This window comes from Epinephelus fuscoguttatus, linkage group LG2 (assembly GCF_011397635.1).
Source record: "Epinephelus fuscoguttatus linkage group LG2, E.fuscoguttatus.final_Chr_v1".
NCBI classification, from domain to species: domain Eukaryota; kingdom Metazoa; phylum Chordata; class Actinopteri; order Perciformes; family Serranidae; genus Epinephelus; species Epinephelus fuscoguttatus.
In genome coordinates, this window is record NC_064753.1 from 31,522,600 (window position 1) to 31,550,332 (window position 27,733).

The window sequence follows — 27,733 nt, forward strand, 5'->3', positions numbered from 1 at the left end:
GGCTGTGCATGAAAATCCCAGTAGATCAGCATCTTCTGAAATACCTGTCTGGCACCAACACACATGCCAGATTTGAAGTAACTTAAATCACCTTTCTTCCTCATTCTGGTGCTCAGTTTGAACTTCAGCTGGTCATCTTGACCATGTCTACTTGCCTAAATGCATTAAGTTCCTGCCACGACTGGCTGATTAGCTATTTGTGTTGACAAGCTGTTGACCAGGTGTACCTAATAAAGAGACAGGTGGATGGAGGGGGTGGGCTTTATGACCTATACTGCAAGCAGCCACCAGGGGGCGAGACTATTATACAGTTTGTGTTTCAGACTCATTTGCATTCGCGATTTGGTCTGGCGATGTCAGGCAAGTACCTTTTACTGACCTACTGGTTATACTGGAGATGATGATGTGAGTATGAACCCGACCATTCACAGCTTAGGAAGTGATAAGAAGGACTTTGAGGTGGATTCAATGACGAGTGAGTGTTAAGATATAATGAATGGTGCAATATGGGAAATTAGACCTGGTGGCATGTATGACAGATGGATGATGCATGAGAAAGAACCATATGGCAGGCAGACAAACAATAAAACTTAAAATTACACACACACACACACACACACACACACACACACATATATATATATATATATATATATAATGCCATTTAATTAAGTTTTTTGAAATGGGAAATAGGCACGAGTGAAGCAACTTGACAAACACAACAGTAGATGTTTCCTCATCTTTGTAATTTTAATGGCTGCCTTGGTGAGACTAATGCAGCTTTATAGCATGTCAAGCTGTTACACTGTGACACAATGTTAAAAAAAAAATTTAAAAAAAAAACTTCAAAGAGATTTTGATGTTTTAACACAAATCTCCAAACTTGCATGTGGTCAGTTTACATTATCTTAGAAAGCTGCCATGTCCCTGCAGCAAATGTTCCATCTTATGTGAGTACTACAACTACAACAGAGGCTGTGTATGAGAGCATGTGGACAGTGTTGTCAGTAAGTAGCCTCTAAAGATGTAACACCAGAATGAAAGAATATGATTCATAGGAATATTAATGGATGGATATAATGAAATGATTCATGAGTGGGTCTGTACTCAAAATACAAATCAGGCAGATGAATATGCAGTAATTAATGATATGGCATATAAGTGGGACTTCAGCTTATTTGTCACATAACGCCTTATGAGGATACATGATATATTCCTTCTCTTTCATGGCCTCTGTCCGTCTCTCATGCTCTCTTTCTGACGATCATGTCTTTCTCACTCCTGGTCTCGGTCACATGAGCAGTGTCAGATCATTTATTTCTCGCTGGGACCGGAGGTGGAGAATGCTTTTACCACATCGCTGACGACATTAGCAGTCAGCCTCTCTCCTCCTTCACCTCGCTCTCTAATGTCTTTTCAAATTGCAAGATGACTCTCTAACAGAATAACTTGTAAAATACAAACACTTTTCCTCATCTCTGCAAACACACACAGACATGCTCCTGAAATTAGAATTCGGGTCACTGGGTTTCATGATCCTCTCTTTTGTGTCTTTAGGCCATAAGATGGGGTAGGCAGCTTCCTGGAAAAGGCAGAATTTGCCCTCCTCCTGCAGCTCTACCCTCCCCAGATGAGCACGGGTGTATGCATACCCTTCATATTGTAATCTATATGAGCGCTAGTCATTCATGTGAGTCATCCCGATTGTGATTGTGATCCTGATGCTGTTATATAGAGTTCTATGAGAATTACCATCCTGGTTTCTTTGCAAACTTGTGAGCCTGTAAAGCCATTTGAGATGACATACTGTGATATGAGGCTCTAGCTAATGTCAGATTCATGAATTTGAATTACCTGCAGCAGCGAGCCTTTGGCTACGGTTAGCATAACGCTAAACTATCAGCAACATTCTCTCTCTATTTCTGAAATATTTTGCTGATATTGACACGTGTTTTATTTGGTTTATTGACTGTCCATTTGAGAAGTCTGTCTGTCCTTTTTGGTTGCTTTGCAGCGTAAGCAGTTGTTGCCAATGCTGGATTGGCCACTTTCTCTGCAGGATTCTTCACCACTGAATGAGGTTTTCACCATCTGGAGGAACGTGCACTGTAGAAAAGCCAGTAGAAGCACCTTTTCTCTGAAATAACCCATTACTCTTCAAAGTCTCCTGTCACAGGTTAGATTTTCTAAAGCCTGAAAACAGAGCCAAGAGGTGGTGCAGATGTCCAGTGTTCTCTCAGACCTCTTGAATTACAATATGCTGAAGGTACCATGCCATTGTTGCAAGGTGCCAAAATTCCATTGTCCCATTGGCCCATTATCCCATTGTTTCAAAGCCCTGTTTTTGTGAAAGTAAACACTCCTTGCAGTTAATTTCAGTTTCCCAGCAGTGTTTGAGCCTCTGATCGCAGCTGTTTATATCAACCCTTCGTGCCATTTCCCTGTGGCGTTTGAGCCATCAAACCTGAGTGTTTTCACTGACCTGTCTGTGCTTCTCCAGTGAATTTTGTGCTACTGAATGAGGGCCTTTGGACTCCCACAGTCCAAAGGCATGCAGAGTAATTAGAGACTCTAAACATGAATGACAATGAATGAATAAATGAATGGGTTGTCCAACTGCAGGGAGTGTGTATTTTCAGAGAATCGTGACTTTGGAGCAATGAGCTCTAACAGGCCAGCTTTGAGATGTGCTTCTTTAGATGTTTCTTGGTAGAGATAAGACACTTAACGTCAATCTGCTCTCTTAATTGCACACTATCAAACGTTCCCTTCCGCTGGGTATCCAGGTATCCTGTGGTGTTACTGTAACTCCTTCTCCACATTAGCCTACATAAGTGGGATGAAGCAAATAATGCTCCAGAGTAAATGGAGAAATGCTGAAGTTGTTTTCCAGCAGCTTGTGTAACTGCTGAGGTTGTGAATATTACAGCAGCGAGCTGAGTGCATTACTGTCACACTGAGTCCCATTAAACTCACAAATGAAATGTTCCCAAACACATTTATTATTACCAAATCTGATGCAACCACCACTGATGAATAATGCACTACTGATACAACTCTGTACAGTGATTCAATATCAGCACAATAATAATCACTTGTTTTCTTACACAGAACCAACAATGATTAGAACGCTGGAGATATCAAACTTTTCCATGATTGTGACAGATTTTTAAACTAGAAAAATAATGACAGTTTTTGCTGGAAAAAGCAAAAATGACTGCAAGTTTGTACATGTAAGATACTCATTCATTCAGTGACGTTCGCACATGACAAGTTAACATATACTTGTTTTCTTTTTGTTGAACATTAAATTCCCTGATGTTTGTTTGCAGAACATCACAGCACCCTAAAACATTAAAACATGCTTCCATGAACATGCACTGGATTGTCAATCAGCTGGCTTTAAAAGAACAGTTTGACAAGTAGGGAAATGTGCTTACTTACATTCTTGCTAGGAGTTGGGTGATAAGTTTGATACCACTGTTGTATTCATACAAAGTTACCACAGACTGTATGTAAAGATGGATGACATGTCAGCTCCTAAAAGTGAAGCCAAAATGCCTTAATTGCCCCCTGGTGGCTGACTGCAGTATGGGTCATAAACTCCTCCCCCTCTCTATGTTAGCAGATGGGACATGGGCCATACTGAAAGATCAAAGTACGCGTCAAATAAACTTTTCCCAAAGATGGTTTCTTTCATTTTAGGTAGCTCTTATCACTCTGATGTGTGTTCAAGTGTTTATTTGTCTGGTAAGTTTGCTTTTAAGTTATTTGATGCAATAAAGAGGGTTTGAAATTATGATTAACAGCTGTGTGTACCAATCAGTGTGCTCAGAAATGTGTCCAGATAAAGACAAGTGTTTGTCTGTGAATGCTGCGAGTTATGAAGCCAATTTATGTACTTGTGTTTGAAATTGTTGCTATTAAGCCATGTTTAATGTGTGTTTTGAATCAACTAAACTTTACAGCACTTCACAGAAACCTCCGCCGCCAACTAGTGTTTTGGAGGTGTAACTGCAGAGTGACACTGACACACCATCGCACAAGTATGAAAGCTCACAGCATCGGCTATGACATGGGGCCGACACACAGGTATAAATCCTGCTTATGGCTTCAAGTGATGTCACGAGTATAACATGGCAGCTACCTTATTTAGTTTTGGCTCCACTTTTATACAATGAGAGGAAGTAGAGACTCGTTATCCATCTTTATATCCAGTCATTGGAGGCTGCAGTCAGGAAATGTTTAGCTTAGCTTAGCATAAAGACTGGAAACAGGAAACAGCCAGCCTGGCTCTGTCTAAAGATCACAGAATCTGCCTAGCAGCACCTTTTAAAGCTCACTAATAAAAACATATTTTGTTTGTGCAATCTGTATGAAAAACCAAAGTGTAAAAATAATATTTATGTGCCAGGGTATCTCTTAGACTTCAAGGATGTTACTGCAATGTACAAATGAGATATGACTTGTTAAGTGAGCTTTATATTTGTTGGGAGGTTGATTTAATTTTTCTGTTTGCAGTCTTTATGTTAAGCTAAGCTAATTGTTCCCTGACATTAGCTATATATTTAACAGGCAGAAAGTAAATAAGCATATATTTTCCAAAATGTGAAACTGTTCTGTTAATGGGCACTTCACGGTAAATGGAACATCTTTTTTTCTTTTACTGTCGTTTTGATTGAACTGTAGGAATAATGTTTGCAGATTTACAACATAAGTCTGCAAACAGTTTAGAGCAATTAATGGCAAGAAAAAAACCTTCTTTGTTGTGTTTATTAGTTTCCTGTTTTTGTTCCTGTTTTGTTCTGTTGCTGAGTTGTTTCCTGTCAGTGACAGAATAACAAGCACAAATGCAGCAATTTATCATGAATGAGAATATAGCCATTTTATCCTGCAAAATGCTGTTTAACCTCTTTTATATATATTATTTTATTGTCAAATTGTACAATACAGAATTCCAAACAATACACAAGACTTTTAGCTGACACACTGGTGAGATCCTTCTATGTTACAAGTACATTATACCCTGAAAAGACAGGCCGGCACAGTATGAGGGTCTGCTATAATGATAATGCTTTTTATTCTAAATCTCTGTGGTTGGCGTCCCATTCATTTAGTCTAGACTGATTTAATAAATATACAGATCATTCTTTCATTCACATTTGCGTCAACAGAAATAACCAATATTATAAAACTCTAAAAATAAACGTCAAATGTCTCACACCATAACTGATAAAGTGCATGTCTGTTACTTGAGGCAGATTATTATTACAATAGATTGAAATTAGATGCTTAAAAATAAATGTATACACCACAACAGAATCAAATCTATGATATGAGCTGTTGCCCAGAGAGGAGGCAGTGGCAAGATTTCTAAACACACACACAACACTCCTTTTAAATGAATACATAAAAAACCTTAAACTGTTATTGTGGTCGTCAGTGCTGCTCCTGGAGATACAGTAGGTTTAGTTCCTGAAGTTATAGAAAGACTCATAAAAGCCCTCTTACAGTATGTAAAGCTTCAGGAAAGAGGTTTAGCGATAGAGGAAGGCGTCAAATTGTACAAAGACAAATTAAGATGGAGGTTAAAGATTTTGAATCTGGCTTCCATTTACAGTCCTCAGTAGCAAATAAATGCAAATAATAATAATAATTTGACAGCTGGGACATGCACTTTGTTGCCAAGAGTTAGATGAGAAGATCGACACCACTCTCATGGATGGAGTGTTAATGTGGTAAATATGACGCTCTAGCCAGGAAATGGTTAACTTAGCTTAGCATGAAGACTGGAAGCAGGGGGAAGCAAGGTAGCCTGGCCCAAGATTTCATCGGTCGCTTAGTTGCAGAATTTTTTTTAAATGTCAAAATAAATCAAAACCTTTATGACTGGACCATGTGTGAATTTAATTTGAATTAGCCACTTAGCACAGTCATTACTGCTTTGCCGACAGCGTCATTAACAGGCGGCTCGCTCAGTGTGTGACGTGCACTTGTAGATAAAATATAGGCCTAAAATATATAATTTATAATTAAAATAATATTGTAGACATGCGGGAGACGAGTCGACTACTGGCCCTAAATGACGACAATTGGTCGACTAGGAAAATTCTTAGTCGGGGGCAGCTAATAGAGGTGAGCCAAAATGTTGTCTGGACCTGTCTCAAATTGCTAAACAATAAACAATGACAGGCACATTGAGGAAGAACTCCTGGCTAAGATATCCACTGGCTACACCGGCTCCCCCCAAAATATTGGCTGTTGCCTACAGAGGCTTTATCGCCACCAGATGATTGGTGCTAGGCTAACTGTATCCCCCTGTTGTCAATTAGTATGCTTAGCTACCCAGATCCAGGCTCCAGCTACATATTTACAGAAGTGGTGTCTACCCTCTCAGCAAAAAAGTGAATGTACATATCTCCCAAAAATTCTTTTGAAAATCAAATGTACTGGAAAGCAGCCACAGAACATGCACTCATTGCTGATAAAATCACATAGCCTTCAGGACTTCTCGCCATGTGGGGGGGAATGGTCTCGCTGAAACAGCAGGGTCACACCCTTCCTGAAGCGGTGGTCCCTGACACTGTAGATGATGACATTACAGCAACTGTTACTTGTCAGGATCCAGAAGGCAAAAAAGGAAAAGTTACACCAGGTGTATCCCACCACGTTCCCGAGCACAAACACTGCGATGGGAGAGAAGGATGCTGTGAAGGCAAATGTCAGTATGCCAATTGTCTTGGCAGCTTTGATGTCTGAAAAGGAGGGCCTGTGAGAGCACCCTCCTCCCCCTCCTCCTCCTCCTCCCCCTCCGTCACTCAGACTCCCCTCTGACAGCAGTTTGCGTTTTTGGGAGTACCGTCGGATGCTGGTGAAAGACACAATGTTTACTGCTAATGTGCCACCGAGCAGCGTGAAGTCAAATGCTGGGAACAACAACAAAATGTTGGCGTCAGGTGGCAGCTGGCCTCCAAACAACAGCGGGGTGTAGTTACACATACGACTGCACTCATTGTACTCCAGAGTGAAGTTGCTGCTGAAGATGAGGGGCGCAAGAGCCAGCAGGAAGCTGGCAGCCCAGGAGAGCAGGATGAGGAGCAGCGTTCGTCTCCGGGTCACCAAGGCGTCCTTGTGGAGTGGCCGTAGGATGGCCACGCTTCGCTCCAGTGTCATGAGGAAGATGGTGCTGATGGAGACAAAGGTGCATCCAGCAAACACGGGGCCAATCAGCATGCAGGGCTGCCACGGGCTCACCAGTCCCCCGAGAGGAGAGGAGGTGGCCGGGGAAGAAGAACTACCCTGGTACCAAACAGGAGGTGTGCTGGTCACCATCAGAGAGATCTCAGTGTAGACAGAGAAAGGGACCACGAGGACACCGACCATCATGTCTGCTATGGCCAGAGACACTGTCAGAGAGGGATAACAAGAAGAGGGTACACATTCAGGCTGTTTTCCTGTAGATACCTACAGTTTTTTTTAGTTAGATTTTCACTGTGAAATAGACAGTGTTGTAAATGTTTTTAAAGCAGTAAGAAGTGAACTTTTTCACATTTTATATAAAAAAATCTGTATTAAATAAACCGGTATTTTGGGCGGAAAAGTGTGAGAATTGAAAGTCTAATCGTATCTGGTCATTAGGCCTTCTTAGATTATTGTAATTAGACCGTAGAAGGTCGTTGGTGTTGGCAAGTTGAAATTATTCTTCATTAATTATAGTGATTTTAGTAAAAATATGAAATCATCCTTAGTTATTTATTTTCAGTTTGAACATTGAATTTCTACTGGAAGGAACCCCACGGATTAGCATTTACACCTAGATAATTATGAGTGGTAAGATGATAAAAAAAGTACCTTTCAGGTATCCCTGTGGTGTTCGGGACTGTCTTGTTTGCACAAAGACAGTAAGGGTGACCACATTTCCAACCACGATGGCAAACGCCAGGCTGACCATGAACACCACTGCCAAAGTACGATTAAGAAATCCACAGCAGCAGAGGGTGCAGAGAGGAGCCAGCGACTGGCCTGAACTCAGTCCCGCCTGAGTAGCTGCAGTCAGGTTAAACGGACTGTCTGTAGTTGGCAGCAGCACTGCTGTACCCCCGGGAACACTGACGTTGGGAAGCAGAGCAGTCATGGCCCAGGATTGACTGGTTTTACCCCTTGTGATGTGTAGGTGGTAGGGCCACTCAGGAAACCATGTCCTGTTCTGGGAAACTACACTGATGAAAAACGAAAGACATATAGAGGTAGTTAAATTGTCGATCCAAGTAATGAGTTAGTATTGTTAGAAGCAGGATACAGTGTATGTCATTCATCTGCGAGTCAGCCATAGTTTCATGTCACAACTTTCTCTCACTGTCACACAGAAGTGTTTATTTACACATATAAAAACATATAATACATATATTTAAAGAATGTGAGAAAGAAAACCTCCATGGGATTGAAAAGTGGCAATGTGCGGGCAGGAAATTACAGGAAATAGTTATTTATGTGGACATAGTGAAAGATAAAAATAAAGACATATTTTCGCATAGTACTTGACAACAAAGCAAAAAACACCAATCGTTAAACAATAGTCAGTAAAACTTCGTTTCAAGTAAAAATTTGACCTGAGCATGTTCACTGTAAACTGTAAAAGAAACAGAACCCCACTGGTTTGGTTTAATGGAGAGTTATCTCTAGATTCAGCTGTCAAAGAGAAATCCTTACTTCTGTGCTACATCTGTCAACAAAAAGCAGGAATACTGTTCTGTTGCAGAAAATCACATTCAGTTAGTACTTCTCATGATCTAATCCAGACATTTCAGCAGCACAATGCTTCAGAATGGAACACGTCAGCCCATTTTGTTTTTAACAGTAGTTAATAACACTTAGTACTTTCACTTGTTCAGTGTGTTTCAGCTGCAAATGCCCACTTGAAGGGGAATTATAATCATTCACATTAGTTTCCAAAACCCAAAACACATTCTAGCCTTGCTGGATTGTTTTTAGCATTAAGCTAGAAAACCCTTCAAGCAAGTCATTCATTTGGAGCGACTGCTTTCTAAAGATCATTGCTTTTGAGTTAAATATATATTAGCCTGTATCATCAGCATATCAAGATACGTTTAGGGATTATTAGCTTAAACATTTGAAAGCCACCTATATAAGGGTACAATGAAAATGATCTCTGTGTCTTTGCATACACCTAGCTGCTTCCAGTATGTTGCTAAATGTAAATTTAATGGCTGGGGCGTTGATGGCTTAGTGGCTAGAGCAGGCGCCCCATGTATAAGGCTGTTGCCGCAGTGGCCCGGGTTTGACTCCAGCCTAGGGCGCTTTGCTGCATGTCATTCCCTCTCTCTCTCTCCCCCCTTCACACTTAGCTGTCCTATCTATAAAGGCAAAAATACCTAAAAAAAAAAAACTTAAAAGAAAAAAAAAAAAGTGAATTTAATGGCTGTACGTTGATCAGCACAGTCACCAGAACAAAAAAAATGTTGCCATTGTACACTTCTGCAAACTATGGATACATTATATATGTACATTTCATACCTATTACATTTGTAAAGTGATGTAGTTCAGATTACATGTGCATGAGTTGAGTTTCTCATGACTGCCAAACAGCAAACAGCAAACCACAGCTGAAGACGATACGTTGTGACATTTACAGCAGTATTTGTGGTAACAACCGCTGGGTATTTTAAGCCAAAACGTCATCTTGTCCTGACCCTAACCAAGTGGGGCTTTTTTGTGACTAAACCACACATTAACCAGAGCGTATTAGCATACATACATATTAGCTGCAGATAAAATGTACAAATGTAGCATATCAACGGTTTGCAATAACATACAGTGTCAGCATTTACTCTGGTAATTGAGTTGCATTGATCGTCTCTAAAAAATACCTTTTATTCATTGTTTCTATATAATATTGTGTCATATATCAAGCCAAGCACATAATCCAATAATGTGTGGAGGACATGGAGAGGTAAAACTATGTACACAACTGCAAAGTTTTAAGGTCGTGTATCAGGTGCAGTTTACCTTACAAATGTCTTATATAAATTGCTGAATTTTCTACGATAATAAAGTCATCGGTGCCAAAAAAAGAAAAGATAAAAGGGACATGTGAATGATAAGTAGTCTTTTATCCAAGATTTCCCAAAGTACGGACAGTGATTTTTCTTCTTGTGATGTGGTTACACGCTGTTCCTCTGACCTAACACTGTTGGAAGCACCTCGACGCTGTCAGTACCCGTGCAGAGACTCTGAGTTCAGGACCAAATGTCTTTCTCAGCTGACAACTAAATACTCGGGTCCTTCAATCATTTATGCTGTTCACTGGGCTGGAGAGCAGGAAGGTATACACATCCAAGAAAACAAAGGGTAACAGGAACGGACATATTCAGACCAGAGCAAAACCAAACCAAATCCCATGTTCTCACTCTGGCTGCAGGCGCAGATACATTCAAGGAAACATCGCAGCTGTGAGACTGGAATCCCTTATCTGTTATCGGCGGTGAATTGGCTTCAGAATAATGAGAGGTTCTTGAGCGGAAGAAATAACACTTGTGGGTGTGCAGTCTGTGGACAGCATATTGTTGAGGATTTAATGAAGACCCAGACAAATTGCATATGAAAGAGCCACAAAGCTTATTTCCTCAACATTGCATTCACATGTGCTTGATTACATTGAATATTAGTCTTATGAGGAGGCTGATGGTGAAAACAAATTATCACTACAGAGAGCCAATTTAAATTCTGCAGCAATAAAACAAACTTGAATGTAAAGGGTAAGATGTAATGAAACTTGCCAAAAGTATAGGAAATTGAATTGAAACATAAAGTTTAACTTTTTTTCATGTTTGTCTCTTATCAAACCTTATTAAACAGCACCTAAAATAAGTATTCACCTCCTACAAAAGCCCTTTTCAGACATGGACTATGTAACACTGCTGATTTCATTTGTCTGTTAAAGTGAAGGCTTTTGTCATTCAGATGGGCGTATTTTATTTTAAAGTTCTTTTTATTAAGACTCAGACATGTCAGTAAATTTTAAGAAAGCTACATGCTCACAACACCTGGTGTGCAAGAGGGAGCATAGAGAGAGAAAGAACAGCAGTGAGTTTACTAGGATTTTAAAAAAGGCAGTACTCACTCTTAATCACCACTTATCACTATTACGACCCACTATAAGTTAGGGCCACAACGATAATTGAGTAATTGAATAGTTGTCGACTATTAAATTAATTGCCAACTGATTTGGTAATTGATTAATCAGTGAGTAATTATTTAAGAAAAGAAAGTCAAGATTCTCTGATTCCAGCTGGTTTCTTTACTACACTGTGACAGTAAAACGATTATCTTTGGGTTGTGGACAATGATGTCATCTTGGGCTTCGGGAAACACTGATCGACATGTTTACCATTGTCTCATGTCAACTCATTAATTGACACTGAAAATAATTGTTAGTTTCAGCCATAGTAGGAGTATGTATAGGTGTATTCATCTGCAGAGACCCTGCCCTCCATCTGTATATTATTTTCTTTTAATTTTTCTGTGTTAAGAGCCAACATCTGTACGTACGCTGTACATATCTCTCCTGCATTGGTTCTGGTAGCTAAGTGACGGCCTGTCAATTTACAGTTACTACATGCATTGTGTCTATCCATTTTCACAGGAAATGCATAGTTTCCACGTGTTGAATGCATGCAGTCTCTTTTCAAAATAAACTCGTAACTAAGAACTTGTTTGTAGGTTTGTAGGTTAAAGTCCTTAATGATGAATACATTTTATTTATAGGCGCCTTTCACGGCACTCAAGAGAGAGATAGAAAGAATTAGAAAAAAACAACAACATTCGGCCACAGGGGGAGCCACAACGATCGGTCACATTTTAGCCATTTTGAAGCATTTTTCTGTTGTTATAGCGCCACCCAGTTGCCAATTAGAGTTACATTTCTCCAGTCACCTTGAGACGTCCTGTTCTACATATCTACCAAGTTTAGTAAAAATCAATATGGCTGTTAAGTCTAGGTAAGAAATTAGCTCTCTAGCGCCCCCATTTTGTTTGATGGGGTCAATAATGGAGGGGTCCCCTCAGATTATGTGTGGTCATATGCCTACAAAGCTGCGTTGTGATCGGTGAAACCCTTGAGATGTTATACACCTTTATGTGATGAGCCACACCCTCCGCAATATTCATTGCCTTATAGAAGCTCAGTTTTAGTAAGTTTTCCAACTTTTGCCAAGAGGGAACTTTAGATATTGGTCCCTAGATTATGTTCACTGAGTTTCATGCAGATCGGTCAAACTTCCTAGGAAGAGATCGATTTTAAGTGTTTTTCAAAAAATTCAAAATGGCGGAAAATCTATATAAGCGGAAGATATGGGTTCTTGAGGCAAATTTGTTCCTCATGAGGAGAGGCATCTCTGTGCAAAGTTTCATGTCTCTACAACATACAGGATATGCCCATTCAAAGTCTGCAATTTCAATCGGTTGCTATAGCGCCCCCCCTTTGACCAATTGCGCCACCCAGTTGCCAATTAAAGTTAAATTTCTCCAGTCACCTTGAGGTGTCCTGTTCTACATATCTACCAAGTTTAGGCCTAGATAAGAAATTAGTTCTTTAGCGCCCCCGTTTTGTTTGATCGGGTCAATAATGGAGGGGTCCCCTCAGATTAGGGGTCATATGCCTACAAAGTTACGTGGTGATGGGTGAAACCCTTGAGATGTTATACACCTTTATGTGATGAGCCACGCCCTCCGCAATATTCATTGCCTTATAGAAGCTCAGTTTTAGTAAGTTTTCCAACTTTTGCCAAGAGGGAACTTTAGATATTGGTCCCTAGATTATGTTCACCGAGTTTCATGCAGATCGGTCAAACTTCCTAGGAACAGATCAATTTTAAGTGTTTTTCAAAAAATTCAAAATGGCAGAAAATCTATATAACCGGAAGATATGGGTTCCTCATGAGGAGAGGCATCTCTGTGCAAAGTGTCATGTCTCTACAACATACGGAGCATGAGATATGCCCATTCAAAGTTTGCAATTTCAATCGGTTGCTATAGCGCCCCCCTTTGGCCAATTGATGTAATATTGCTTCATTCACATCCTCCCATGACCCTCTACCACTGTGCCAAATTTCACATGGATTGACCAAGTCAGTGAGGAGAAAAACATGGAAAAGACACACAGACAGAATTTTCCTCATTATATAGTAAGATAAGATAAATAATAAAATAATAGATCGGAGAGGTACAGAGGAGCTAGGTTGTGAGTGCCTTAAAAGGTGAGGAGTAAGATCTTGAATTCAGTGCGGTGTTAGGTTTAGGTAACAAAAGCACATGGTTAGGTTAAGAAAAATATCACGGTCTGGCTTAAAATAAAAACGTGTTATGAATGTCATGTATCACATACATGCATCATTAGCATAGTAGGCTACACATACTAGTACACCACATTGTTATTAAAATAATTCCACTGACTTTGCACAAGACATAAACAACGGTCTCGTGTGTGACAGTCTGGAGGTTGTTTGTACCATTCACCTATCCATCCCACCCGCCCTATACGGTAATTGCTTGAAGCGTCGAAAAATTCCGCCACCCGGTGCATCTCATACTGCCACTAAAGGTTGTCTCTGTGTGTCAGTATCGGTATGCCAGGGACCACCGACCAAGTGTCGGTTTTCACGAGTTGGGAGTGAGACCAGGTTGTGCGTGCATCCAAAAGAAAGCTATGACAATTGCGCACACAAACATGAAAACGCGAAGAGAAGGGAGTGACAGTGGATAGCGTCAGACCTGCAGCAGGCAGAAGACCTCTGTTAAAGATGATACATCATGACACTTTCAGCAGTGTTTATGGTGATAACCAGGTATTTTTAAGGCAACGTCAACACATAGCCGGGTGTATAAACCAAAACATTAACTTGTCCTGATCCTAACCAAGAGGTTTTATTGTGCCGAAACCTTTACCACACATTAACCACAGCATTTCATGAGTTGGGAGTGAGACTGAATGAGCGTGCATCCAAGAAGAAGCTATGAAAATCCTGCACACAAACACAAAAACGCTAATATAGAGAACGAGAGTGAATCTGGGGTTGAGTTTCACTTTTGCTTGCAAGACAGTTGACAGGCAGTAACCGACAATTCCAGTATAGTATGCTTTAAAAACTGTCATGACGTCAAGGACGAAAACTGTTTTCTGCCCCAGTAGTCCATCTCTGCAGTTTCTGAGTGAGTCTGCTGTGTTGGATCTCTGTCTTCTCATCAACTTTGTATAATATCACCACTGAGTCTCAGGAGCCTGACCTCCTGTACCTGAGTCTGGTTCTTCTGTCTTCAACCTCTATTTAGCCCTGATTTTCCATCATCTGAGTCCAGCTCTTCCATTTTAAACCTGTCTCCTAGAAATTACATGTATACGTAGCACTAAATTGTTTTCTCAATTACGTTGCGCTGACAAGTGCAATCACTGCCTGGTTTATGTTCAGAGACAATGCTTATGTGAGTGAATGATTTCTGCAGTTTATGGTTTTGAAATGAGCACGCAGCAGCTTGAATCTGTATAATTGAATGAGGGGTGTTTGTGCCTCAGGTAAGAATACAGCCTATGCAGAGGGACTGTGTCGAATGCCTGATTGATACCATTGTTTGCGGCTGCTACACTGTTGTATACTGATGGTTTGGTGTTTACCTGGTCATCATACAAGCATTCAGAGAGGACAGCATGAAATGATGTGTCTTTCTGCAAAAGTCTATGCCTTGTTGGCCGATAGGCGGTGACATCCATGTACAGTGTTTTGTATTTAGCATACTGCTCAAGCAAGATTAACTGAAGGCACAGCCGAGGCTCTGTACTGATTAAACCTTGTGTTATGTTGAGAATGGCTTTACATCCTCATTGTTTGGGGTCCCACAGACCTCGCTGCAGCAAAATGAATTATCTTTCTGACCAAAAAAAAAAAAAAAAGAATATGTAGGAAACTAGTGACAGTAGTGACAGGAAGTTACTGGGCTTGTGCATTTGATGAAGGAGACTACTCATGCTTGGCGTCAGTCAGACCCCAGAGAAGTCTAGCTCCTCTCCTCTCCTAATCCTATTAGACTAATTTAGGATCTTTGAGGGATTTGCTTCATAGACAGTGCTGTCAACCCCAATCACAGCTGTGCAACATATGAAAATCCACTGCATTAAATCATGCTTTACCCCGTCACATTACCACACTGCTGTCATCACTACACTGGCTACCTGTAGTTTAGAATTGATTTTAAAGTTATTTTATGTGTTTATATAGCTTTAAATGACCTTACTCCTTCATACATCAGACATTTCCTATCATTTAATGTTTCAGCCGGATCACCAAGGTCCTTCACTACTTTATTTTTAAATGTTCTTCATTTAAAACGTAACTTAAAATCATAGCTGAGAGATGGTCAACTCTGTGACCACCTGCTCTAAAACTGTCATGTATACTATATTTGTATTTTACTGTATTTAATTAGGTATTTTATGCAATGTATACTTTAATGATTGTAGTGCTCATGTCACCTGCCCCAGAGACTACGGTTGAAAATTAGCCAACCTGGCTAAACCGGCATATTTACAGTAATGTTTATTAATATGCATTGTCTCTGTATTTTAAACCAATAAACTAAAGCAAACTAAACTAAAGTGTCCAATAAAAGTACTTTCTGTTTTTACGCCTCTAAACTGTGGAATTCGCCTCCTCTGGATATTAGAATGGTGAGCTCTTTCTGTATTTTCGAACGTAAATTAAAGACCTATCTTTTTAATCTGGCATTTAATGTGGAATTACATTACAGTCCTGGTTTTTTAAGTTTTAACCATTGGTGTTTACCTTCTTTTATCTCTCCTGTTCATTTTTATCTTACTATATATCTTATCTTACTATATAATGACGAAAGCTCTGTCTGTGGGTTGACGTGGTCAATCCATGTGAAATTTGGCACAGTGGTAGAGGGTCATGGGAGGATGCGAATGAAGCAATATTACATCAATTGGCCAAAGGGGGGCGCTATAGCAACCGATTGAAATTGCAATCTTTGAATGGGCATATCCTGCATGTCGTAGAGACATGAAACTTTGCACAGAGATGCCTCTCCTCATGAGGAACAAATTTGCCTCAAGAACCCATAACTTCCGCTTATATAGATTTTCCGCCATTTTGAATTTTTTGAAAAACACTTAAAATCGATCTCTTCCTAGGAAGTTTGACCGATCTGCATGAAACTCAGTGAACATAATCTAGGGATCAATATCTAAAGTTCCCTCTTGGCAAAAGTTAGTAAACTTACTAAAACTGAGCTTCTATAAGGCAATGAATATTGCGGAGGGCGTGGCTCATCACATAAAGGTGTATAACATCTCAAGGGTTTCACCGATCACAACGCAGCTTTGTAGGCATATGACCACACATAATCTGAGGGGACCCCTCCATTATTGACCCCATCAAACAAAATGGGGGCGCTAGAGAGCTAATTTCTTACCTAGACCTAACAGCCATATTGATTTTTACTAAACTTGGTAGATATGTAGAACAGGACGCCTCAAGGTGACTGGAGAAATGTAACTCTAATTGGCAACTGGGTGGTGCAGAAAAATGTTTAAAAATGGCTAAAATGTGACCGATCGCTGTGGCTCCCCCTGTGGCCAAATGTTTTTTTTTTTCCTTCTAATTTTTGGCATGACTAAGTCATGGTATGTTATGCTGTACATAATCACAGAAACTGTCAGTGTATCATTCTGTCAGTCAGTCATTCTGTCTGTCCCACATTTTTCTACTCACTGACGTGGTCAATCTATGTGAAACCGCACGTAGGCATTGAGGACTGGCATAGGTAGAAGCTGGCAAAGCTACCAATGGGTATGGACTAATTCTGTTTTATTTATTTATTTACTCTCTTTTTATTCTATGGAGTTTTAATCATCTTTTCTGTTAGTTTATTCGGTTTTGGTTGGTTTGCTTTTTTAATATATTATTGTCTTGTGTCTGTGTCATTCCAATTTTGCCATGTAAGGCACTTTGGGCTGCATGTTTATATGAAAGGTGAGAGATTTGAAACAGACTTCTGAAACATGTCAGTTCAAAATCATGTTGATAACTAAATTTCAGAAAAAAAAGGAACAGCGGTAAAGTATCAAGCTTATAAAACAATCCTGGGTATGTTTCTTTGAGCGGTTAAAGAGAGCTTCAACACCCCACACAGATGATTCAGGTTAATAAAGTAGTTGCTGCTGTTGTGTCTTATACCAACATTTAATACTGGCTCGTTTAAAACTAGCCACAGATCCTTCAAGTAGCTTCAGTTGCATAACCTTAAAGAGAAATTTCGGTTTATTTCAACCTGTCTCCTATCGTCTTAAATTTGTTTCAAGTAACTAGTGACATAAAAATAATAGTTAGCATGTTAGCTGTTAGTCTAGATACAGCTGGGGCGCATAGGACCTAGACTTAAGACTTTCCTCTTTGATAAAGCTTATAGTTAGGGCTGGCTCAGGCTTGCCTTGTACCAGCTCCTAGTTAGGCTGACTTAGGCCTAGTCTGCCGGAGGACCCCCATAATACACCGGGAACCTTCTCTCCTTCTCTCTCTCTCTCTCTCTCTCTCTCTCTCTCTCTCTCTCTCTCTCGTATCCTATTACTGCATCTTGCTAACTCGGCCATTCTGGATGTCACTAACTCGGCTTCTTCTCCGGAGCCTTTGTGCTCCACTGTCTCTCAGATTAACTCATATCGCAGCGGTGCCTGGACAGCGTGACGTGTGTGGTTGTGCTGCTGCCGTGGTCCCGCCAGATGCCTCCTGCTGCTGCTGTCATCATTAGTCATACTTCTAATGTTTTTATACACATATGATTATTGTCACATATGTATACTGCCAGATATTAATATATACTTTCAACATATTGTACCATAGTAGCCAGAACTATAATTATAATATTATTACTTTCATTAATGTTGTTGTAAGCTACTGTCATTACCGTCTGTCTCTCTCTCTCTCTCTCTCTCTCTCTCTCTCTTTTTCTGTCTCATTGTGTCATACGGATTACTGTTAATTTATTATGCTGATCTGTTCTGTATGATGTCTATTGCACGTCTGTCCGTCCTGGAAGAGGGATCCCTCCTCAGTTGCTCTTCCTGAGGTTTCTACCATTTTTTTCCCTGTTAAAGGGAGTTTTTTGGGGGAGTTTTTCCTTATCCACTGCGAGGGTCCAAAGGACAGAGGGATGTCGTATGCTGTAAAGCCCTGTGAGGCAAATTGTGATTTGTGATATTGGGCTTTACAAATAAAACTGATTGATTGATTGATTGATTGATTGATTGATTGATTGATTGATTTATTGATTGATTGATTGATAGTAGCGTCAGACCTGTTAAAACGTAAGTGAACCGGCATACTTCAAGTGCAAAGTTGGTCCACTAAACAAGCTTTTTTTCCACAAAGACCGCCTCATATCGTTAGATAAATGTCAGAAAACATATAGAAAACAACATGTAAACGTGTTGTCTTACCTTACCGATGTGCTGCCATGTTTGTTTACCATTTAGCTCTGCTTTCCAAAGTGCCTGAAATCTCGCGAGAACAAGCAGCAACAGCTGGAAGGCAGAACCGGACAGTAACCTGAAAAGTTCATTCATTTATTTTATGAAAGATTTATAGAGAAATGGCTGACTTTTTGCCAGACTTCGACTTTGTGGAGGAGGAATTTGATTTTGCAGAGTTTGACGGCCGCCCTTATTTATTTGAGCCAGAATACACTGACGAAGAGCTTCGTGAAATTGAAGAACAGAGGAGGAGAGAGAGAGAGAGAGAGAGAGAGAGAGAGAGAGAGAGAGGTGCAACAGGTAGAGGACGAGAAGGGAGGAATGGCTGCTGCAAGGCTGCGTAGCTCTGGAGATTGGTGGTGTACCTGTGAATGCTGTGCCCCAGTGCCCACAGAAGAGGAATGCCTCTGTTGCAAGGAATGGGACCGGTTGCAGCCTTACTTTCAAGGTCTGGATGTGACCAAGGATGAGACACCTCCACCTGGAGTAGTATCCAGCTGGGCTTTATCTAGAGCTCGCAAGATTTCAGGCACGGTATGAGATCGCTGCTTGTTCTTGCAATATTTCGGCTGCGCTTTGGAAAGCAGAGCTAAATGGTACCACACCGGTAATTTAAGACAACACGTTTACATGTTGTTTTCTATATGTTCTCTGACATTTATCCTAACGATATGAGGCGGTCTTTGTGGAAAAAAAGCTTGTTTAGTGGTCTAACTTTGCACTTGAAGGTTGCCCGCTCACTTATGTTTTAACAGGTCTGACGCTACTATGCGCCCCGGCTGTATCTAGGCTAACGGCTAACATGCTAACTATTATTTTTATGTCACTAGTCACTTGAAACAAATTTAGGACGATAGGAGACAGGTTGAAATAAACCGAAATTTCCCTTTAACCATACATTACCATGCTACAAGTGCCATGCATAAATATTAATATTATATAATAAATAAATAAATAAATGAAACTTTGCAGAATCATCCTCCATTGTTATGTTGGTGAAAGTCAGAGAAAAGCTAATCCACTTCACACCTGTGACAGTAATACTCAACAGTGCTCAAGTTGCGTAATTCACAGTGATCAAGGACAAGATTTCCTAGAGAAAGCTTTGAGTGTTTTATGTGAGAATCTTGTGAAATACCTGAGAAACAATTCTCCCTTTTAAAATGCTGAAATGGGTGGGAGGGAAAGGTGAGATATTTTGACGTAAATCATTCTTTACTCTGCTTTAGCTTTTTAATGAGTGGATTGTGTTATTTATTAGTCATCCAAATACATAGAAAATCACGCTAACCATTGAATGCAGTGCAGTCTCAGAGCCCTTTCACTATCAGTGTGACGACAGTAAGCTTCTGTGGACAATGGCCAACATTTCAGGGGTTCCGGTGTAGCCTGCAGATCTGCGGGCCATAACTTCCTCCTCTATGTGCCAGACATTTCGTCTTATCTCTGTAAACAGACATCTGTATACACTGACTGTATATAATGGATGTAGCTACTGTGACATCACCAATTGGTTTGCTGACTCCTATTTTGAAGCCTCGAGTTCTGCATTTTGGACTTTTTGAGCCAGAGGTGACCATATTTGGACGAGAGGCTGGAGATGTGGAGAATTGGGGGATGGATCTGTCTCACAGACTGTGGTGATGCCTCGCAGACAGCCTGTCATTCAAACCACCCTTATGTGTAACTTTAGGCCTTTATAAAATGTAAAGCAGTGAGTTATATAAAGTTCACTCCCCCGCACAGTTGTCATGAATTGAAAATAGCTATAGAGGCCAAAGCTGTATCTTGTACCAGGCTGTAAACATGTTTATTTCTGCTGTTAAGTTGGGCGTTTTAATATAGAGGTCCATGGGGACTGGCCCCAAGTGGCCATTCACATAGCTGCAGTTTTTGGCACTTCGGCTTTGGCTTCATTTTTCAGGAGGTTGCTGCTTGTCTACATATGGATGCAAATACAATTTAAAATAAAAAGCTATAAAACTAAAACGTCATCAAATGATAACTGATGCTTCCAAGACTGCATTTCGGTCAATGTGTTCCACCTCCTTGTGGGACTGTTTACCTGCAGGCAACTAAAGCTTGCTTAAACACGTTTGGTCAATACTACTCGGACTACAAACAGAAATCAGAACACTTCTGATACCAAAATCCTGTCTCCAGATTCTGTTTTTACACAGTGCAAATGGGGATGTTGAAACCCCCCCAAAATGAAACAAAAAGGCATGGTATTATCAGCGTTGGCAATTGCTTTCATGCCACAGCGCAGTTCCTTTACATTTAATTTAAGTCATGGTAAAACAAAAGAAAATGTATTTTTGGGAGTGAAGAGGATGAACCTCATTAAGGGGCTTTTTGCTTTTACCTTCAGTGAAGATGACAGGCGGAAGTCTTCCCTGTGGCAAGACCTCAGGCGTGGTGAGACAAGCAGCTGAGAGCATAGACACACACTAACGCACACACACACACACACACACACACACACACACACACACACACACACACACACACGGAGTACAGCTGTTAGAGAGATAGGCCTACAACCCAACATCCTCACAATCAGTACAGGCTGAAGAATCTCCCAGAGTTTGTGTGAGGGGACAATGAAATATTACTCAGTGCAACCTCACCCACATGTGGCCCTATATTTTGAAATTTCCTCAACAACAAAAGAAGGCTGAAAGATAGTTCATGATTTTAAGTGTGCTTTTGAAATCTTTGTTTCACCACAACCTTCTATGTCAAGATACCGGAAAAAACAAACAGATAAAAAACTAGTTTTGTCCCTCACGTTATTGTTCTTTGGCTTCTTTTGTCTCAATGTGAGTCACAGTCAGACTCTAAGTTTTGAATTGTTCCCATAATGCCGTGGGAGATGTAAACACCAAGCATCAAGTATAATATCGCCTTGTAGTTAGGAATTTAGCTAGCTGACAAATTGGCACCATTAAAAGTACGCTGAATTAACTATTAGCAGTTATGGTTTGCAGAGTACCCATTTATGAACCAACAGCTATCGTTGGATTATTTTAATACTGAAAACAAAACAAAACATGGAAATGTAATAAATCTCAGGCAAGTTCTGGAGTTATAAAGAAGCATTTTTTTTTTATTCGTGATTTTTGAGTGGATTTATTAACTTTTATTCACCATGGAAGTGAACGTCACACAAATCTGTGTGTTGATGTGTTGATGATATCCTGACAGGCACTCAAGGTGCTGTTAATTAGCTCATCACTGTTGAGGTCCACAAGAGGCCCAACACAGTCTGCAATTACATGCGTGCAGGCATCCTAGACGCCACTTAAGTGATGGCATGGCGATTGTCATGGTGACTGTGTTGATGTTTTACAAATAAACGTGTTTGGGAATAACAGTTGTTCATTAATCAAGGTAGATCTAAACGCACCAAACTGGAATTGGACTTTATATGGTTTTTATGTGACAAATAAATTCATAGATTGATTGATCGATTGAGTGTTCCAGCTTGTTTCAGGGCAATGTTGGGTTGGAGTTATCAAAATGAGGATTACGTTTGGATTGGGATACCACAAATAGTGTGTGATTTTTTTTTTCTCTTGTTCTTATTCTTCTTACTGTCAACAAATCCCATGAAAAGACCAAAGCCAACAATATTTTGATTGGTCCGATCAAAGCCTGGTAGGGCTCCTACATGTCGTAGTGCTCTACTGCCATCTGAAAACTATTAAAAACAGATCAGTTCACTGGGTGACTTTTATTATGAACATGAGAGCTGCAGTTTATTTTTATTGTAAGTCAGTCCTACACACACTGTCCTGGTGTTGTACATGCTCAGAAAGCAAGTGTGTATTAATCTGTATCTGAAAATAGTCCCCAACAATTACACCCTTCACTGTCCTGCTGTATGAGTAAAGTTTGCTAGAAATGTCAGTGCCCATTTGCCACAGGAAATTAGCCTTTTAGAAAATGATTGCCAGCCTTATCTTATACACAACCAGTAGTGTAGTGGAGGGTATACTCAGGTATACGGGGTATACCCACTTCTTTTTCTATCCAGTTACAGTATACCCACCTATCAGCTAAAAAGCCATTGTAATACATAGGAGAGTATGCCCCCTTCCTCATCAGTAACCTACCTATCTACCTAGCAGTACACCCACCTCATCAATTACCACTACACCACTGTACACAACACTATCATCACAAAAATGTTTGCATTGTAAGTTTCTGCAAACCATCGATATCTTACATTTGTACATTATTTTGAAGCGGAGACTTTACATTTCTCAACTAGATCTCACCATAACAAGGTGCGGTTAGGTTTAGGCACAAAACCCTCTTGTTTGTGGTTAGGAGACGATCATGTTTTGGCTAAAACACCCAGGTGTGGTGCCACAGATGTAGCTGGGAAAAAACAGCTGATGTTGTTTGTTGGTTTTGAACCCTTTTCTTCAGCTTGGCAGGTGTCTTGCCTGGGTGACACACCATCCACAGTCCCCTCCACTTCCTGATGACAAAGTCAGCTGATATATTTCGCCAGTTTATAAACTCTGATTTTATACATACAAATGAAACAAAATGAAAATGATGGAATGAATGTGATGCAGGCCTGTTTGTTGTAACCTTTTCTCCTGGCAACTGGGACGCCTTTACAACAGGTCGCATCTTATTTAATCTCACATTACTGCTTTTGTTGTTTGTATTTTTTTCTCTCTAGCTGTTTGTAATGCTTCATTGGTTGCTCTCAAATAGGATTGGCAGTGACAAATCTCTTTTTAAAAGAAAATTAGGTGGAAACACTACGTTTTGCATGACTGCATATTAATAGGTTGGTGTGTAAAGAGAAGAAACATGACAGGGACAGGGAGAGGTTGCGTTACTGGATTCTCATTGACTGACAACACTGGTCCTGGTGAAGATTTAAAGCAGATGCTAACATGCTCACCATTTTCATTTTGTAGCATGTTTACGTTTGCTTAACACAAGGTACAATTGAAGCTGATGGGAATGTCGTTATTTTTGCAGGTATTAGGTCATAAAATGAAAGAATTTCAGGGCTTTTGTCTTTATGATAGAAAAGCTGCAAAGTGAGAGGAAAGTGTAGAGAGAGAACGCAGCAGAGCGCCGCAGGTTGAAAGGACTGAGTTTACATAGGGCGCACGTTCTACCTGGTGAGCTAGGTCACCCTGACACAAAGACATTTAAACTTGATAGCACTGGATCCATCTAGTGACCATGAATGTGCTAGATTTCATGGCAATCCCTCCAAGAGTTATTGAGATATTTTAATAACATACAAATATGTCAAACACATGGTGACTCAAGAGGAAAAGTCAGTCAGGCTGGGAATGACAATGTTTTGAGTGTTTGTACAGAATGTTGTGTTTTTGTGCCAATCCATTAAGTCGATGTTGAGATATTTTATGAATAAGTAAAAAACTTTAATACCTGTAGCAGCTTTCATGGCACTACATTTAATAGTTGTCAAGATATTTCAGTCTGAAGCGGTGGACCATTGTGCTGCAATAGCTGCGTTTAGGTGTAGGTTGTTCATGCATGCAGTGAATCTCCTTTGACAGGGCTGTGTCCCTGAGTGACAGGTCAGGCATATGTAGGAAGACCGTGGGGGCTCGGTCGGGGCTCTCAGGCCAGGTCGCGGGATGCACAGAGGGGTCATTTGCAGTAATGATGGACAGGCCGGCTCAGAGCCGCCCGAGGCTGTCTGCCACAGCACATGAGCAGAAAGACAACTTTCTCCTCACATCTTGGCCTGTCATTCTGTCTGTGTTCGTTCCCCTCGTGTTTGTCACAGAAGTGCCCGAACAACACATTCATACACACACCGACACAAACACGTAACAAGTGTTACTTTCTTTTTATTGTTGTTTTATCTTTGGCAGTGTTCTTGTTTTGCTTACAGCTGTGGGAATAAGTTTCCTCTGGCAGCATTTGTTCTTACAGCAGAGGTTTCACTTCACCTGTCACTGTGGGTTTTTGATAATATAAACAACCTGTAAAACTAGAAAATATTTAGTTAAAGGTCCAGTGTGTAGGATTTAAAGGGATAGTGCACCCAACATGAAAATTCAGCCATTATCTACTCACCCATATGCCAATGAAGGCTCAGGTGAAGTTTTAGAGTCCTCACAAAACTTGCAGAGATCCAAGGGGAGAGGGGGTAGCAACACAACTTCACCTAATGGAGGCTGACGGCGCCCCAGATTCAAACATCCAAAAACACATAATTGAAAGCACAAAATATCTCCATACTGCTTGTCCATAGTGATCCAAGTGTTCTGAAGCCCCCACGTAAAAAGCTGTTTGGAAAAATGTCATTTGAACTCTGTTTTTAGCCTCATTGTAGCCTGTAGCTCTAACTGCCTCTCTGTGCACCGCGCTCACGTGTGCGCGCTTGCGCGAGACCGTGAGACATGGGTACCGCGTTCATGCGTGTTCACGTGCTTTCGCTGGTCTCGCGCGAGAGCGAGTTGTGTTGCTACCCCCTCTCCCCTTGGATCTCCACAAGTGTTGTGAGGACTCTAAAACTTCACCTGAGCCTCCATCGGCATATGGGTGAGTAGATATGCTCGTTACATGGGAGAAGTTTCAGTTCTGTAACCCCAAAGCTAGATGCCATTAAATCCTACACACTGGCCCTTTAAAACTATAAGTCACACCCCTTTACCCAGGCAAAGCCTGATATTTTGTTCCCATGTGGAAAAAAAAAAGAAAATCATTTAAAAACATAAAAATAATATTTCTGATAATAAATACTTTTGTCAGGTTTTGTAAATATATATTAATTCTAAACAAAGATATAATGAAAATTATTTTATTTCAATATTAAGACTGTTTTCACATTTTTTCTGCCTGATTTTTCCTGATACCCAATTACAATAATATTGTACCCAGTAATTATTACATAGCTGCCTAGTAATTAAAAAAAAATATATTTCTAAGCCCCTCCTAAAGGTCCAGTGTGTAGGACTTACTGGCATCTAGTGGTGAGGTTACAGAACTGAGACTTCTCACATGTCACAAGCATGTAGGAGAACTGTGGTGGCTGATGCAAAAATGTGAATGGCCCTATCCAGAGCCAGTGTTTGTTTTGTGCCACCTGGGCCACTGTAGCATAACACAGGAGACTCTGTGGGAGAGGACCTGCTCTATAAGTAGATATAAATGGCTCATTCTGAGGTAACATTCATGATAAGTTTTTAACAGGCAGTCTTAGAGAGCCTGTCCAGTTACAGCATCGCAGCTTGATTCGGTAACCTCTCTCATCCAAAATAATTGGTGTCAAAGAGCACATTTCCATGCAGCCTAGATTTGAACAGGCTGCTCTAAGTCAAGCCAATGAGATCATCAGAGACTCCTCTCATGATCTGCATACAGAGTACGAGCTGCTGCCCTCTGGTAGGAGATTTACTGTGCCTTGTTGCAGATTAAACAGATTTAAAAATTCATTCATACGTATGTCTTTAAAGCTTTTAAATAATGGCAGATGAAGCCAGAACTGGCATTGGGTTATGATGATTTGCTGATTTGCATTTTTGTAGAGGTTTTTTTTATTTAATGTTATTTACTTTATTATCTTTTTGTGTTTTTGTGTTTTTCTGTTATTGCTAGTACATTTTTGCAAATAGACACCCCTAAATCAAACACACTGGACCTTTAAACACTAAGATGCTAACCCCTGATGTCCTGACCTTTGGTCTTCTTGCCTTGTACTCTCATACCCAGTAGGTTTTTATTGATTCACTGTTTTAGGACTAGATTGTTTCATCTAGTCCTAAAACAGAACTATGCACTTAATAATTACAAATAACTTGCGGGCTATAACCCACCAGACTGAATAGATAACTGTTGCTGAAACTTGAGCATGTGTGTATGCGTATCTGCATTCGTGTGTGCGTGCTGTCTCCATCCTGTCAATGAGTGCCATTCCAAATTACACAGTGCTAATGGACGTCATGCCCACCTCACTTTAGTTCGTCAACAGCTGCTGCACGCCTGAGCAATCAGACACTGAGCAGGAATCCACCTGACAGTTTCATTCTCACATTTATAAATGCTTTTAACCAATTTCTGGCATGGAAATAGGAATTTTTGAAGGTCCATCAGAGGCTGAAGTTTATTTTAATGGTAGTGATCTTCTCTTGGAATCTCATATAGGTTAAGGTTAACAAGGAACATTTTCTCCATACTGCGATTTTAAACTCTGGGGCAAAATATGTGAACTAAAAATGTGATTATGCGGACATTATTAGGAAATATTGTACTGATCTTGGTTCGGAAAACAGTTGATCTGCTCAGCTATTTTCTCAAATTGCCTCCTCATGAACAGTTGTCCTTTGTGTGTCAATATGCAAAGCAATAACTGCAACAATTTCAGTGAAACGTGCAATTTAAAATCAACAGGACAGATTTAGGCATGGCTGTGTGTCCATGTGGTCAATGCATGTGTGCATCAAGAGACAACACATGAAAAAAGTTTATAATTAATGCATTTATACAGTGCCATTATGACATTTACATTCCCAGTGATTTTTTTGTGCTGTGTAAATATGTCTTCTGTAAAAGCATTGCTCATTATCATTCACTTAGTTTAAATATTTTGATGACCGACAGTGCTGTGCTAGTGGATAATTAGTCCATCTACTACTCCAAAGATGCATAGTGCTGATCAGTTTTTAAAATGTAACATATAGCAAATTAATATCCTTTGACACATGAACAGTTAAGTGGTGTAAGCAGAGTCATTTTTCAAATGAAAAGGCTTATGTGTGTGTGCAGCCTGACACATTTTAAGTCAATACTCAACTGAAGTTGCTTTTAAATAACATAAATATATATATAAATAATTGTTTTTATCCCTTTGTGTGATATTTATTATGGAAAACAGCTGTTATTTAATACCACACATGCACGTGAAAAAGAAAATCAGATGGGATAATCTTACCTGCATTTGCACTGTTATGGACCATACAGCTGTTGTGCAGACAGAGGTTGATAACAGGAAAACAATCCAGTGTGGAAGTGCTGAAGTACAATCCAATTAAAAATCCTCCAGTGAAGAAGAAAGTGGAGTCCTCTCATCATTCATTCTCCTGAGAAGCACACATTAAGCGCAAAGCCTCTCACACACTCCAGCTCTCTGTCCTAATGATTCAGCCTCTCCCTCCTCCTCCTCCA

The 27,733-nt window shown here is 40.2% G+C and overlaps 1 protein-coding gene across 3 annotated transcripts; it reads right to left on the reverse strand.

The window, feature by feature from the left end:
• Positions 1-2,984: 2,984 nt before the first annotated feature.
• On the reverse strand, positions 2,985-27,733 carry LOC125900621 (beta-2 adrenergic receptor-like). 3 transcript variants are annotated; one of them, XM_049595733.1, is made up of 4 exons: positions 27,501-27,733; positions 20,922-21,006; positions 7,852-8,214; positions 2,985-7,406 (listed from the first exon to the last, which is right to left on the reverse strand). In XM_049595733.1, exons 1-4 carry the CDS (start codon positions 27,504-27,506, stop codon positions 6,502-6,504), a joined length of 1,359 nt encoding a protein of 452 aa, XP_049451690.1. In that variant the 5' UTR covers positions 27,507-27,733; the 3' UTR covers positions 2,985-6,501. The 3 variants fall into 3 exon arrangements, with proteins under 3 accessions (XP_049451690.1, XP_049451708.1, XP_049451700.1); XM_049595751.1 differs by having other exon boundaries at positions 7,852-8,219; XM_049595743.1 differs by lacking the exon at positions 20,922-21,006 and having other exon boundaries at positions 7,852-8,219.

Coding starts and splice junctions, on each gene's coding strand:
- LOC125900621 (XM_049595733.1), bottom strand. Junction 8,215..20,921: donor GCCTGTCATCTTCACTGAAG/GTAAAAGCAAAA, acceptor TCATCAGTGTAG/TTTCCCAGAACAGGACATGG. Junction 7,407..7,851: donor ACCACAGGGATACCTGAAAG/GTACTTTTTTTA, acceptor CCTCTCTGACAG/TGTCTCTGGCCATAGCAGAC.